The sequence below is a fragment of the Hydra viridissima genome, unplaced genomic scaffold (assembly GCF_058129835.1).
Source record: "Hydra viridissima isolate aposymbiotic clone 2 unplaced genomic scaffold, HvirCarnegie_v1 scaffold_1, whole genome shotgun sequence".
NCBI lineage: Eukaryota > Metazoa > Cnidaria > Hydrozoa > Anthoathecata > Hydridae > Hydra > Hydra viridissima.
This window is the reverse complement of record NW_028324300.1, coordinates 22248731-22266437: the sequence shown is the minus strand read 5'-3', so window position 1 is coordinate 22266437 and position 17707 is coordinate 22248731. Positions and strand designations below refer to the sequence as shown.

The window sequence follows — 17707 nt, the reverse complement described above, 5'->3', positions numbered from 1 at the left end:
TAAGAAAAAACATTTTTGTTCTGTTGTATTTTATATACAATTATTTATTATATATTAGTTTTACATTTAAAAAATATTTGTTAATTTTATAATTTTTTACTTTACTTATTAACAAAAATAATAAATGAATTAAATTATTAAAAATACTAGATATAATAAAAGTAATAGCAACAATGATAATAAAAACAGTAAAAAAAATATAATAGTAATAGTAATAGTAATAGTAATAATAATAACAATAATAATAATAATAATAATAATAATAATAATAATAATAATAATAATAATAATAATAATAATAATAATAATAATAGTAATAATAATAATAATAGTAATAATAATAATAATAATAATAATAATAATAATAATAATAATAATAATAATAATAATAATAATAATAATAATAATAATAATAATAATAATAATAATAATAATAATAATAATAATAATAGTAATAATAACAATAATAACATTAATAATAGAAATAATAATAGTAATGATAATAGAAGTAATGGTTATATTACAAATATGATAATACCAATAACAACAATAATGAGAACAACAATAACAAAATTAGTAACAACATTAGCAACAACACAACAACAATAATAATTTTAATAAAAAAAATAATAATCATAATTAAAAACAAATACTTTTTTTAGTAATTAGAATTTTTTAATAAATATTTGTATGCATAATTTACAAATGCATTTGTGTATATTATTTATTTATAACTGCTTCAATTATAGCATTTTTAAAACTGTGTCAATAAAAAAAACAATGCTCAAATTATGTTCTTTGAAAAACTACCTATATGAATAAAGATTACACTTTATCCAATGAAATATGATTTTTTATTTATTATAACATTTAAATTAACTTTAAATGTTACAATAAATGGAAAAATCAGCATAATCCAACTTAAAATTAATCAATTTTATGTTATTAATCAGTTTTATGTTTTCATTTAAAGTAATTTTTCATTAAAATTTTCAACATAATGTTAGATTATGTTGAAAATTTCAAATTTCGAAGTTTTAATTCACTATGAAATTCACTATGAAAATCACTATGAAATTCACTATGAAAATCACTATGAAATTCACTATGAAATTCACTATGAAATTCACTATGAAATTCACTATGAAATTCACTATGAAAATCACTATGAAATTCACTATGAAATTCACTATGAAAATCACTATGAAATTCACTATGAAATTCACTATGAAAATCACTATGAAAATCACTATGAAATTCTCTATGAAAATCACTATGAAAATCACTATGAAAATCACTATGAAATTCACTATGAAAATCACTATGAAATTCACTATGAAAATCACTATGAAAATCACTATGAAATTCACTATGAAATTCACTATGAAAATCACTATGAAATTCACTATGAAAATCACTATGAAATTCACTATGAAATTCACTATGAAATTCACTATGAAAATCACTATGAAAATCACTATGAAATTCACTATGAAATTCACTATGAAAATCACTATGAAAATCACTATGAAATTCACTATGAAATTCACTATGAAATTCACTATGAAATTCACTATGAAAATCACTATGAAAATCACTATGAAATTCTCTATGAAAATCACTATGAAAATCACTATGAAATTCACTATGAAAATCACTATGAAATTCACTATGAAAATCACTATGAAAATCACTATGAAATTCACTATGAAATTCACTATGAAAATCACTATGAAAATCACTATGAAATTCTCTATGAAAATCACTATGAAAATCACTATGAAAATCACTATGAAATTCACTATGAAATTCACTATGAAAATCACTATGAAATTCACTATGAAAATCACTATGAAATTCACTATGAAATTCACTATGAAAATCACTATGAAAATCACTATGAAATTCACTCTGAAATTCACTATGAAAATCACTATGAAAATCACTATGAAATTCACTATGAAAATCACTATGAAATTCACTATGAAAATCACTATGAAAATCACTATGAAATTCTCTATGAAAATCACTATGAAATTCACTATGAAAATCACTATGAAAATCACTATGAAATTCACTCTGAAATTCACTATGAAAATCACTATGAAAATCACTATGAAATTCACTATGAAATTCACTATGAAAATCACTATGAAATTCACTATGAAAATCACTATGAAAATCACTATGAAATTCTCTATGAAAATCACTATGAAATTCACTATGAAATTCACTATGAAAATCACTATGAAATTCACTATGAAATTCACCATGAAATTCACTATGAAATTCACCATGAAATAAAACATTAAAGAGAAAGATTAAAATTAAAAATATTTTTAGTATTTTTTGTTTTCTTTCTAAGACTATTATATCTTAAAATAGTAGATATTCAAATAATATTGGCTATTTAATATATAAAAATTTTTATATTACAAATGGACAATATTATTCTGATATTAACTCTTTTTCTTATAACCAGAAACTAATTTTGTTTCACAAAACAAAAAGAACTCTATTATTACAGAACTCTATTATTACAGAACTCTATAAACATAAGTTTTTATAGAAGAAATAGCAAAAAAAAAAAAAACATTTCTTAATTTAAATTTAACATGGAAGATTCAACATAAAAGACTCAAAGTTAAAAAATTTTCTTTTAACATAAACAAAAATTTTAAAGAAATAATTCTTTTGAAGGAAAATTTGAATATAGTAAAAATATGAATACTTAATTCAAAAATCATTTTAATTTCATTAAAAAATATGAAATTTAATTTTAGATGTAAAATTAATTTTATCAAAATTTTATCAATTTTATTGACAAAAATATATCATTCATTCTTAATAAAGCTAAAAATCACAGGAAAAGGTTTCTGTTCTCATGTTGTTGCAACAACTTTCTATTGTGAGAGACCATTTGTATTTATATTTACACTTATTTGTTAAAATATATTTTTGATAACTATTCATTCTTTTTTAAACATGTTTTTTAGGTATTTATATATAAATTTATATTTCAATATTTTTTCAAATATAGAAACTTTATAAAGGCATTCTTAAAATTTCTATATGTTAAGTATCACAGTGTCTGCTGATACATTATTAAACAAAATTAATTATGTGCCAGCATAATTAATTTTCTATAATTATGCTGGTACATATTGCTTACAATTAATTCATATCTAAGTTACTTTAATTGAACTTTCTATATTAAAAAAAAATTAAAAACTTGTATAAAATAAAAATTACTTAAAAGTAATACCTTTGTCAGCTAATTTAATAAATAATCAACTGACAAAATAGAGTTTTTTAATAACAAAAACTTTCACTTTAAAATCTTTAATAAAGATGTTAATATTAAAAAATGTATACATATAAGAGAATACATAAATATATAAAAACAATTAAACTTTGTCTACAAATATTCAATATTATATGATTTTGCTTCAGAAGTAAAATGATGAGAATTGGAAAAATGAAAACATTTTATTTTTGAAAATCAAGTCATTAAAAATATTGTATCTGTTATTACATTAAAGCCATGAAATCCGGTTGCTGAAAAAAATATTGAATCATAAGTAAATTCAGAGAGACAAAAAGGAGTTTTGAAATGTTCAAAATATTGTAAAGTTGTAAAAGTTCTTCCTGAAAATGCTTTGTTAATAACAACCAATTTTAGTTTGTTTCAACTTTTCAATTGAACTGCGATGAGAACAAGTAACAGTAAGCTATGAAGATTTAAGTTTTGCTGTATTTAAAACAGAAATAAAAAAAGGATTTACAAGAAGTATTTGCAAAGGAGACTGACGAGTGTGTGTAACTATAACTGCTATAAAAAAAAACATCAGACAAAATGAATAAAAGAAAAGATCTCATCAACCTGTTTATAACAATTAAAAACAGTACAAATATAAATCATAATCAAAAAACTTGATTATTAAGATGAAAAAACAAGACAACAACAGAATATAATTTTAAATATAAAACTCCAAGAGATTAAAAAAAGAACTGGGATTAAGTGGATTGATGAGTCCTTGCATTAATGTAAAATTACACAAAAATTAGTACTAAATTAAAATTTTAGTTCAGCAATGAGCAAAAGCAACATTTGATACAATCAACTTATTTTTAGTATTGGTAAAACTAAAGCACTTTCATTTGTAATAGCCTACAATCTACATTAAAATCAATTTTTGGAACCATGTAAGAATCATTTTTTGAACCATGTAAGAATCATTTATTAAAAATGAATAAAAGAAAAGATCTCGTGTTTATAACAATTAAAAACAGAACAAATATAAATCATAATCAAAAAACTTGATTATTAAGATGAAAAGACAAGACAACAACAGAATATAATTTTAAATATAAAACTCCAAGAGATCAAAAAAGAACTGGGATTAAGTGGAATGATGAGTCCTTGCATTGATGTAAAATTACACAAAAATTAGTACTGAATTAAAATTTTAGTTCAGCAATGAGCAAAAGCAACATTTGATACAATCAACTTATTTTTAGTATTGGTAAAACTATAATAGCCTACAATCTACATTAAAATCAATTTTTGGAACCATGTAAGAATCATTTTTTGGAACCACATAAGAATCAATTTCAAAACTAGAAAAAAAACCCAAATGTATTGAACCTATAAACATTCATAAGATCAATATCACTGATGTGCAATTATAGTTAATTAAAGCTCTATGTTTTCATCACTTGAATACATTAAAAAAAAGAGTAAAATTATTAAAATTAAAATAACCATGGAAATCAAAACTATTTCCAAAAATATCTCTTGCAATAAAATTGTACTAAAATATGCTTCTATGAAACAACCCACATCATTAAATAATCACAACTAACAGATGTGCTATCTTGGAAAGAAACTGAATATATTCAAAAATACCTTTATGTATAAATTTTGGATTAAATAATATACAAATTTATTAAAAATGTAAAAAGGTTTCATTTATTCAGTTCAGTTATTTACATTAAGTTTTTTAAACTCATTTAAAACTTTTTTTGTAGTTTTTTTGAAAAAGAATCAAGTTTTATTCCATTCTCACTAAAATAAGAAAATAATTTTGTCATTTTTGATAGAAACCTTCCCACCTTATGAATTGATAGAAACCTTCCCACCTTATTAAATGTTAAACAGACCCTTAAGAACTACTATGGTGTCCTAAAATAAGCAAGAAAACGTTTTTTGTTTAAAAGTGTTACACATCTCATTTTTTTAGATTTTCACATTACTTTATTGACATTTAGGGATCCCCAAAGGCTCATAAATTTCTTGCAAACCAATGCCAAAAAATCAATAAAAATTCATTGTGTGATAATCTTCTGAATCTTTCTACAAATTAGTGATTATCCGACTGTTGATTGTTTTTCACCATTAGACATTTTTTTTATCATTAGAATTCAAATATGTTTTTCTATTTATTATCTATCATCTTTACATCAATAGTCTACAAAACAACACAATTGTAGGGATAGAGCTTTTGGATAAGTTAAATGTTATTTTATGGTGCATCAACAACTAATCAAGATGTGAACCATGACTGAAAGTAGATACCAACTAGAAGTTTGTTAAATTGTGGGATTCTCTTCAGTTCACAACCCACTTAATCTGAGGAGGGTACCTTGACTTAACCAGACCTACAGTTAGTAGGAGAAATTTTGTACAACTATCAATTTGATGGCCAAGATAAAGTTAGTCAGCAATCAGTGCCTTTATTTTCTTTTTTTGGCTGTTACAAGCAGTGATTAATGGTGTTGCAGTTGTTTTTGATTGGTAATGGATTAGATTAAACCATTTTCTTTGAATCTTTTAAAAAGTAAGATCATCATGTCAAAGAACATGCCCAATTGATGGACTATAACATCTAATAAAAGCACTTCAAATACATGATGGCAATGAGCTGAGTTCAAAAGCTGTCTCTAAAAGTGTGGAGGTTCCATTAAGTCTGGCAATCTTTCCTATTGCTAAATATGGGTGAATGGTTAGATAAATATTTCAAATTCCAAGTCATTTTTTTTTAGCTATAGTCTTTACAGTGCGTTTAATTTTCTCAAATAAGCCTTTTTACTTTATTTTTTTAAGTATTTGTCTGGATTTTAAATAAAATATTTTACAAGCTCACGATTCTTCAAATGGTAATTTTTTAATTTTGTATTTAGACTCTGTTAATTTGTACAGCTGGGTAATAATGCTGATGAGTTTTTCCTTAACCACTTTATAACTTTTTAACATTTTTAGGAAACTGTTTTGCTGGCTTGAAATTCTTCCCTTATCTGTTTTGAAATTTCTGTCATTTTTTGTGAACTGTACTTTTTGAAAGTATTGTAAAAAATGTGCAGCAACCTATTTTGTTAATCATAGATGCTAGTATCACAATTGATCTATAAACACTTTTATTTTATTAGATTTAAAACAGATGAACACAGTTATATGAATGTAATAATTTAGCAACATAACCATAAATACCAAGCAAGCTATACAATAATAATATATATGGATTATGGGTATAACAACAAATAACAATGTAAGAAACTAAGTAATAAATATTTTCAAATATTAAAAAACACAATGTTTACATGAAAAATGTCTGCCAAGTACCAGGAAATGTCAAGTAAGTAAAGAAAAAAATGCAACATTGTAAAAAATCATGAATCTTGACAACTTTTTATGACTTTAACATTATTTATGCTTGGAATCTTACTTCCTTTTACAAAAATTCTGTTGTACAGTAGACTCAACTAGTCAAGAGACTTTTATTGGTTCCAAATGACCTATCATCAGAGAAACCTGTAATGCCTAAAAAATTTTAATTTAGGTATATCAAACACAACTTGTACCACTATTTCAAAAGCTTCATGACCGTTTTGGATGCCCTAAATAACATTTTATTTCACTACAAATTTGAAGGTAATATCAGAAAGAATCAGAAAGAACAAAAAAAAATTGGTTCTGGGACACTTTTGATAACTACTGTATTATTAGGGTACTACAAAACAACATACTTAGGCAGAAAACTTTATATTAGAACTAAATTTTCCTGCTATGCCTATGGTAACTAAACATTCAAACTGTTTGTATTTAAATAATTTTAATATCTAAAAATGTTGAATGTCTTAAATAAGTTAAAAAATATTACTTATTCCAAGCTTGATTTAGATTTTCACAAAACATATTCTATTTTAAAAAACAATTCAAAAGTCTCCTTTTTTAATGGGAAAGTTAATCATCTGTGAAATTAGGAATGAAAAAAGGGAAAAATTTCTTTCTAGAGGAAAACCTAATTTTTTGAACAAAGTTTTATGAATAATTTTAACATTATATTAATATTTATATTCCAAAAATGATTTAAAAAATCAATAGAAAGTAAAATCATTCTTTAGATAAGAATAGAAAGATAAAATCATCCCCTGCCATAAACTTATCTAAAAAATACAAAAAGTTAGAGAATTTTTTGGGAAGATAGAGATAAGAATAAATTTTACTTTTATTATTACTCATTTTACAATTTCATCAAAAATAAATAAAACTTGTTATTATTTTCCTCAAAGACAATAATTAAGTTTACTATTTTTACATTTTTTTTTAAAATAAAATTTTACCATTTAAAATATATCTGATATTAAGCTTAGTTTCTTTTGTTTAAATCATAAACTCATAAAGAAGAGTTAGATCTTCTAGAAAGTAAAATCATCCTTTAAAAGATTTTATCTGCCATAAGCTTATTTAATTTTACTTACATTTTAAGTTTAATATTTATATACGTTCAGTGTCTTATATTTTAAAAAGTTACTTAAAATTACTATTTAAAAAGCTTATTATTTAATATTTTTTTAAAAATAATTTTGAGTAAGTAATTTTAACAACTAACTTTGATTCAGATTTTCATATAGAATATTTTGAAAGACTCTATTTAAAAAAATAATTCAAAAGACCTCATTTTTAATAGCAAAGTAAATCAACAAGTTTTACTTAAACTATTTTTTACTTACTTTACAACAAAATACAATAGCCACACATGATAAATCATGTTCAGAAGAAATTAATTGGGAGAGAACTGAAACTCTTAAATTAGAGACAAAAAAGTTTGATCGAAAGGTCCGTGAGGCTCTTGAGATACAGAGGCACCAATGTTCCCCTCTAAATGGCAGGATTAATCTGGATAATGGGCAATTTGTTAAAACTAAATTTTGGACACCCTTCTTTACGTTTTTACGTAAGGATATAAAAAAAGAAAGAAGCCATTCAACTGCTAATATAATATAAAATAATTTTACGAGCTGATGAAGCTGGTAACCATAATCCAGCGAAAACTTCTCATAATAAATTAATATTTGTATTTAGAGAATTCGTATTTTTGATGTTTTTTATTAACATAACATACACTCTTATACAAGATGTCAACATTCAAATCATATATATATATCATTACATAATATGAAATTATTTTTAAAGCGCCACTTATTTCAACCTTTTACAAAACAGATTAATTGCAGGATGAGATACATTTTCTTAAAAATACACAAGAAGCATAAAGGAGTTAAATCTATACAAATTTAACAATTATGACATTAATTTTCAACAACTTTTAAGTTACTTCTACCTGAAAAATTTTACAACTTCAAAAAAGTTGAACTTTGTTGCTGCAAAAATAATAATAATTGATGCAAAACAAATTTTCAAAAACTTTTTAGAATTAAAAACATAGTAAAACGCAAACACAATTAGCAATTAATGCTTTACTGAAAATGAACTTGCACAAAAAATTATAAAGAAAAAATCAATATAAAGTGAAATCATTCTTAAAAGGATGAATTCTGTCTGCTATAAGATCTTAAAAATGCACAAACAGTTGAAAAAGTGGTGCACAAGTAAAAGTTTTTAAAATTTTTTTAACCAAATAATCAGAAACTTTTTAAATAAGAGAATTTTTATGTAAAGTTCAGATGAGGCTAAATTTTATTCATATTTTTAATCTTTTATGATTTCATTATAAATAAAATCAAACTAATTACTATTTTCTTAAAAGACAATAATTGACTTTATAAAAGCTATAATTTTCTTAAAGAAAAATTTTCATTTTAAAAATATTTCTGATTTTAAGTTTCATTTCTTTTTTGGAATCATTTAAAGGAAAATATTTAAGGAATCACTTAAAAAAATGCAACATTAAATCAAGAAAATTAACTTATCTTTCATTATTTTTTTACTTTGTTTTTAGTTTTTTAAGTTTTATTTCTACAAATAATTTCTTTCTATTATTTATCATACTATTTGCTGCTCTTTTCTCTTTTGAAACATTTTTTTATACAAATTTTAAATGCAAATTGTTACAGAAAAACTATTATAGAAAAATGAAATATTATTAAATCAGGGAAATCAACTTCAATGAAATTCTATTAGTTCTGTTACTTTAGCATGGGTTAATTTTATTTCCGTTAATACAGACATTTTTTTCATTTTATTACACTCTTTGCTCCTTATATCTCTTTTAAAATTCTTTTGCTTGTCATATAAATTACCTACTTTATTGTTAAATTAAAGCTAATATTTTGTTGTTTGCATTTTATTGTTGAACTGCTATTGGTAACAAGTGTTGTGTGATATTATTATTATAAACACAAAAGTGACAGATTTTGAAATTTAAGTGAGTTGTATAGGAATTCTAGCTAAGAACTTTTATACAAGCGCTTATATCTGTAATAACATTCTTGTTAAAGAGACCAAAGAAAGTCTTGTTAGTATGGTCTCATTTGCAAGATACAACCTGATAAAAAAAGTTTATTCAAAACAATCCAAATTCCTAAAATTAGTAAGGTCGTAGATTTTTATTATAATATAGGTTAGTGATAGACTCAAAAAAAAAAAAAGATTTTATATAAATTTTTATTATATAGTCTTAACGAAAATTCCCAAAAGAAAAAAGGTCTGAGGCTAGAAAAGATTTAGTGTCAACTTAAATTGTATAAGTACTGTTTAATGTATAAGTTGAATGTATTATGTTGAAAAATGTATCAAGTTGAATATTATTCAAACATGAAATGCATATTTTTGTTTAACTTGCATTATTATATTAACTAAAGTAAGACTTCTTTTTATAATAATACATGTACCAGCACAATACTGATACATGTAGTTGTATGCACGCCATACTGTTACCCCCAGTAATGGGGTAACATTAACATTGGAGGAGATTGAATAAATGAATAAAAGAATCCTGTAAATTTTACTCAACTTGGGGTAGTATTGTGATAAAGAATTTTACAATGCAGAGTAACAAGGTTGGCAAAAACTCAACCCACCTGAGTTTTTGGGCTTTTTTTTTGATTTTTGTTAATAATTAATAGTTTTGATCTAAAACTGGACATAATAAAAGGAAAAACAGTCATTTAATTGTTTAAAACATTTATTTAAAAAGTTCAATATTATTTAAATATTTATTTCAATATTATAAAAATTCAATACTATTTTTAAAAATTCCTATTTAACTAGTATTTATCTGAAGAAACCCAAAAGAAATTTACAAGAAACTCACCCAATAATGTGATATCATGTAAAACATCATTCCTTGCCATATTTTTTAAAGAATTCTGAATGCAAGTTCTGTAATCATTTGGATGTTGTTGATAAAGTTCTTTTAAAAAAAATTCAATTTTAGACTTATCTCTTGTTAAATTATCATGACCTTTTTGATCAATATCCACATCATGATTTATTTGGTCAACAACAGCATCCACATCATCAAAACCAGTCCCACGTGCAAATATTTTCCATTCTGATGCTACTTTAGCTTTTAAAATATTCACTAATTTTGCATCCATTCCTAAATAAAAAATAACTATTGTCTACTATATTATAAATAAATCAATAATTTTCAATCGACAACCATATTGTGGGTATACTGATAAAAAACGTTAACTCAAATATCCCTGTTTAGAGAAATCAATCATTTAAGTTTTCTTAAAATACCCGTTTTATAACATAACGTTAAATGTATTTTTAAAATCAGACAAAAGATGTTTCATTCGACTTCATTCGAGTCTATTTTGTTAATTCCACTTAGTGCATTTTGCCAATTTGTAGAGCGTTGTAAACTTTGCAATACTGCATCATTAGGTCAAAACTGCCAGTTTTTGACTTAACATCTTTTGCCAGTATACCCACAATATACATTCTAATGTGTTTCATTATCACTTTTAGTACAGACTACAAAATACAGAGGTTTAACTGACACAATAAATCATTGAGTCACAGCTCTCAACAGCATAAACTACTTAAAAATGAAATAAGTGGGCAACAACAACAGCTAATATGCTAACCACAAGAGAATGACAAGGAGTAATAATCCTTTTTTGAAAATACAAAAGCAACATAAATAGTAGCAAGTGTTCAATCAAACAACCCTTCTCTTTAATCAATAAACTTAGTCTCTTTGAAAATGAGTGAACATGTACTTTTTGTAACAGTTGTTTTAACTGAAGTGGTACCCATTAAACCTGTGTTCTAAGTTTTAAAATATTTAATGTATAATAATAATAATCAACAAAAAAAGTCTGAAAATTTTGTATGTTCAAGTCTTGGCTCTGGACCAGTTTAGAAACGATACTGATATTGTTGTTAACAATAGAGTTTACACTGAAGACAAAGAGTAATCACCACATAAAATGAGCTTAAAATATTGCTTTATCTCTTTTAAAAGCCACCAATAAAAATTGGTTTAAAGTTTATATGTTAAAATTTAAATGCAATTCAATAACACAATTGATGAATATTCAAGTTCTGTCACTGCCAATACAGGAATTGAACATCTATAGTGGAGTTGCAATCTCTAACTATTTCTAAAAACTTTTTATTTTTGGGACAAATATAACATTACCGCAATGCACTAGTATTTTATAGCAAAAGCACCTTTTTTAAAAACTGTTGATTGATACCTGAGATTGAGAACAAAACCTTTATAGACAATATCTACAAAAACAAACTTGCTAAATTTTTTATGAGAAAAACTGTAAAACTCATCTTTAGAGTACTTTGATGAGAACATTTAAACATTTCTTTTTGTTATTCAAACATATTTATTTGTTATTTTAAGCTATTCAAATATTTTTTATAATAATTTTCAAACAACTAAACTTTTCCACTAAATCTCTTTTAAGCTCATTTGTCAGCAACAATTTGTGAGTCACAATTAAGAAGAAAAGCAGATTTTGTTTTAAGAAAAAAAAGGAAAAATAAATACCAACTTAAACTTAATTTGAATTTAATAATAATAAAAAAAGCTCTGTTCATCTTAATTTTTTATATATTACAAGATGTGTAAGTTAAAAATTATTTTTAAAGTTCATATTTTACTGATTCACAACAACTAGGCTTTGTTTAATAAAAATTTTTTTCCATTTATGTGAAAAAAAGAAAAAATCCTCACCACTTAATGTTCAAAAGACATGAAGCACCTTGCTTTAGAGCATTTTTATAAATAAAAAATGTTCAGCATTTTGCTAACTGCTTCATTTAATTTGCTTTTAAATTTCTAAACAGTATTTCAGCTGGCAACTTAAAAGAAGCTTGTGCTTTCAAAATATATCAGGTCCAGGATAATTATTTTAAAATAAAAAAAAAAGCTAAAATAACTGAAGGGGTTCCCTTTTCATAATATTTTATTGTTTAGAAACTATATTTCAAATAAAATATTTTGTGTAAAAATTAATAATTAATAATTAACAATAATAATAATAATGATAATAACAACAATTAACAATATTAACAATGATAATAAAGATTAATAATAATAATAGTAATAATAACAATTAACAATAATAACAATAATAATAATTATTATAATATTTCTTTCCATTTTATTATCATTTTATTGATATTGTTTCTATTGATATTGTTATTATTAGTATTTTTGTTTTTGTTTCTTATTATCATTATTATTATTATTAATTATTATTATTATTATTTTTATTATTATTATTTTTATTATTATTATTATTATTATTATTATTATTATTATTATTATTATTATTATTATTATTATTATTATTATTATTATTACTATTATTTTTATTATTTATATTTTAATTATAGTTAATAGTAACTACTATTACTACCACTATATTTACTAATTTTAAGTTGTTATACATTAGTATTAGCTTTAAAAGGGGCTTGATTAGCATACAATGTATCATAAATCCACTGGTTAGTTGTTTCAACCCTATTGAAATCATTGTGTCATTTCAAATGATTTATGCTACTATTTTTGTTTTTTATCATATTAGTAGTAAGAAAATTTGTTTGAAAAAACATTAAATTGCAAAATTTGATGGCTATTCTGATGGCAACAATACAAAAATAAAAAATAAATCTGTGTCACTATAAAAACAATTTCTTTTTTAGTATTCAACTTTTTTTTTGCAACTAGTTATAGTAAAAATATCAGCAGAAGTGAGTTAATAAGTCACATTTTGCCAAAATGTCTCCAAAAAGATCACAAGTATATAAACGGTCTTTTTGTTAAAAATTTTCAACTTTCTTTTGTAAAAGGTTTAATAAGCAGAATTTGAAACTGAACAGAATTTGATATTAAACAATAAAACCTTAAGAAAACCAATTTGTGCATAAAATATTTGCAGCAAAATAGCTATGTTACTCTCATTTACGTTTATTTACATAAGCTAGAATACCTAGCTGCTGATTTTACTAAATTTGGCAAATTGACTTTATATACTGTGGTAATTTTCTTCATTAGTGTTAATATATTTTATTTGATTATCAAGGAAGTAAAAAAAAAACAATATTAATAATAAATTTGCTTTTATTAGCTATAAATATTAAGAAAAAAAAAACGTTTTTAACGGAAGTGTAACAATTTTTAACAAACAAAATACAACAAAAAGTTGTATTTTGAAATAGCATATCAAACAAAAGAAATAATCCTATTTAAAAGTCAACATCAAAACATTAAAACTATTATCAATACTTTGTTAAGTAGCCTTTATTCTTTAAAAATCCAGCACTTCTTGATGGCATACTGTTAACAAGCTATGACAGTAGTGGCATTTCAGGCTTTTTGAATCCCCCCACCCCCAAATTATTATATTATATAAATTTTTTAACAAAAGTTTGTTTACCTCATAAAGTAACCCCAAAATTGTACCATAAGTTCTCAAACAGATCAGGTCTTTGAGGCAGCCATTCTAGAACATTAATTTCATTTTCCTTAAGCTAAGGTTTTACAAATCTTGCAGTATGCTTTTAGTTGAGAATTAAAATCTAAATAATCATCATCAGCATAATGCTCCATTACATTTTGTAATATGTCCTTGTAATTTATTAATCCAAATTTCTATCAATTTTAACCACTGAATAAATACTATTCCAGGACTTAACTGTGCTAAACCATTTTTGGAGTTAACAAACAGTTGTTTTGAACATTTACTTTTCAATCAGACTGGAAGCATATAAACTTGGATTCATTAGTCTAGAAAACATTTTTTCAAAAAGAAAACCTTTTAATATAGGAAACTTTTGCAAAGCTTAATCACATTAGCCAGTTTTGTTTTAAAATAAGGGGTTTCTTCTTCACTATACAGGCTCGAACGACTGCTTCTTGTGAACAATGACAAATGGTTGGAGCGGACACAACTGCTTGATACTGTTCTTCAATTCTAGTTTTTATTTCAGTTACTACAATAAAATTAGATGTACGTTACAAATAATATTTAAAATACTTATTTCTCACTTAAGAATTTTATTAGGAAATTAAAACAAATTGATTTATCTAAAATTTATTTTTATTGAAAAAAATACTAACAAATCTTTACTAAAACTTAATTTAAGCAAAAAAAAATTTTAATTGACATTTTTATATTATAAACTATGATGGCAACCTTTTAATACAATATTTTAGCTCAAATTTTTAAATTCAATTTTTAACTAACTTTTTGGATGCGCAATCAGTAATCTTTTCTGCCGAAGTAAAACAAACTAACAATTTATGAAACATTTTTAATTCAGCTTCTAATTGTGACTGAGGCTGCTATTCTTTATGTAAATAACTGGTAAAAGCTAATTACTTTTAGATTGATCTTAGAAAATCATCAAATATCAATCACATAATAGATGAAATTGATGCTTTAAATGATTCTACTCCTGAACATGTAAAATCTTCCAGACTATGTTCTGTATGCTTTTGTTTTGTAGGTTAAAATTATTATTATTATCATTATTATTGTTGTTTTATTTTTTTATACTTATATTGCTTTGCACAATAAAATTGATTTTACTGAATGTTTTTTTGGATAAAATATTTGTGTATTTGTTTTTAAACAAAAATATTTAGTTTTTATAAAAATATTCAGTCTTATTTTTTGTTTTTAAACAAAAAAAATTTAGTGCAAGAAGTGGCTCACATCTGTGTCGAGAGCAGAGCTGTTACCAATCTCATTGAAGCAGCAGAACAGCTTGGACCTAAGTAATCAGAGCATGTAGCCTCAGGTAAGTAAATTGAATTGTTTTTTCTAATAAAAATACATCTTTAAAAAGCCCAAATAATGTTTTAGTAATGTCTGTTGCCAGGTAAACTTAAGCAAAAGATGGAGGCTGAAAATATTTGTAGAGGACAGAAGTTTCAGTTGGTTACTCAAGGTTCTCCTTTAAACATTGTAGTTGGGACTCCAGACAAGAAAAGTGACCAAGTTGAGCTGAAACAGGTGTCCTTTGGTACTGTTATGGAATTGGTTAAATCTCTTGGGCTTTCAAAGAATCAAACCAAGAACTTTTGTTCCAAATACAGAGCTGGTATGGGAACTCAAACCTGCATTGAAGAAAAAATTAAAAAAAAAAATTGAGGCTCTCTATACCTGTATAGATGAAGTTTACACTACTAAAGAAGAGGAGTTTATGGATGGAGAAGAAGTTATTACTAGAACATTGGTTCATGTAAAAGATACATCTACATTTATACAGCACATCGTCACAGAATGAGGAATAGATCCACATGACTCCACTTTGAGGATAGCTATGGATTCAGGTCAGGGATTTCTTAAGATCACTGTAAATGTTTTTAATCCCCATGCTGGAGTAAAAAGATCCTTTCTTATAGCAACTGTTGAGGGTGTTTCTAAAGTTAATGGTAATATCTGGAAGCTTATTGAGCATCTGAATTTACAAGATGTAAAGTATCATATCGCATTTGATCTTAAATGTGCAAATTCAGTTTTGAGAATTAGCAGTCATGCTGGGATGTACAGCTGTTTATACTGTGAGGGATCCTGCACTCTTGAGCCTGGTTATAAGAGAACACTTAGGTCCTTGGATGAACACTACAACAACTTTACCCTTGATGGAAAGAAGAAGTTTAAAATTTTACTCTTCAAAGATGTTATAAATGGAAAAAAAATTAAAAGTATTCAATTTGTGGAGAAAATTGAATTAGCCTCATTAACGTTGTATACAAAAAATAAAGAATATATTTTGTTTTTACGCTCATTTAGTATTTAGTATTGCTTCCTGAAGTTTTAATGACTTCAAATATGCGATTTGACATACTAGTCACAAGATTTTGGACAGTTTCTATGGATATTTCATTACGAGTTTTCAGCTCTAAGGTGCATTCAAATTGCTTACCATTTTCATAAACCTTTTTAGAAAGTATTTCCCATAGATTTTCAATTGGGTTAAGATCTGGACTATGTGTGGGCCATACCATTACGTGAATATTTTTTTCTCTAAACCAAGCTTTTGTAAGCTTTGAATTATGGATAGTAGCATTATCTTGTTGGAATGTGAAATTTTCACCCATCAATTCCTCACCATGTTCAAGTAAACTTATTTCTAATAAGTCAATGTAGTCCTGTGAACTCATTTTTGTTGAAATCCAGCAAAGGAAAAAGCCCCCCAAACCATAACATTTCCACCCCCAAAGTTGCGACTCATCTGAGTTTCTTTCTCTATTCGAAGATTGTGCCAGTAATATTGATAACCATCAGGACCATCTAGATTGAACTTTTTTTCATCACTAAAGAGAACTTGATGCCACTCTTCTTGCCAAGGCATGTGTTCTTTCGCAAATTGTAATCTAACTTTTTTATGACGAGCAGTAAGTTTTGGTTTACACTTTTTCCAAACTGTGTTTGGATCTTCATGTAAGATTTGTCTCACACGTTGAACAGATACAGGTAATTGTAAATCAGCACGAATTTCAGAAGCAGTCATGTGCTGAGCAGCAGCACGACGTTCAATAACTCGTTTAGTACGATTATCAATTTTACGTTTATCAATTTTGAAGTAATTATTAACCACTTTTGGAGATCTTCTAATATTCTGTAGATAATATCTTCAATTTTTCTTTTATTAATATACCATGAAAATAATTTTTTAGTGCTTTAAAAATTCATTTTGAAAAATGTTCTAAAAAGTTCGCAAATTGCTGCCGCACCCTGTATATATTCAAATAAGAAATGCATAATTATATACCTACAGTATATGATAATCACTAGATATACATAAATATTATATTTATGTATATCTGGTAATTATTATATATTGTGTAATGTAATATGTTATTATATATTGCTAAAAGTGTAAACCGATATCTTGTTATATTTAATATAAAATGATATCGATTTATACTCTTAGCTTTAAATTTTATTGAAAAACTCAGTTATAAAAATTAAATAAAAA

General features: G+C 24.6%; 1 protein-coding gene and 1 pseudogene across 5 annotated transcripts in view; one reads left to right on the top strand and one right to left on the bottom strand.

The window, feature by feature from the left end:
- The window catches only part of LOC149893925 (uncharacterized), a 79960-nt gene that overhangs the window by 19708 nt on the left and 42545 nt on the right, over positions 1 to 17707 (bottom strand). For all 5 annotated transcript variants that reach the window (XM_090076470.1, XM_090076472.1, XM_090076471.1 and 2 more), the window contains one exon: positions 10557 to 10844. In XM_090076470.1, the coding sequence (XP_089932596.1) occupies positions 10557 to 10844 (288 nt within the window). The remainder of the gene's footprint in view (positions 1 to 10556; positions 10845 to 17707) is intronic.
- On the top strand, positions 15562 to 16525 carry LOC149893930 (uncharacterized; annotated as a pseudogene).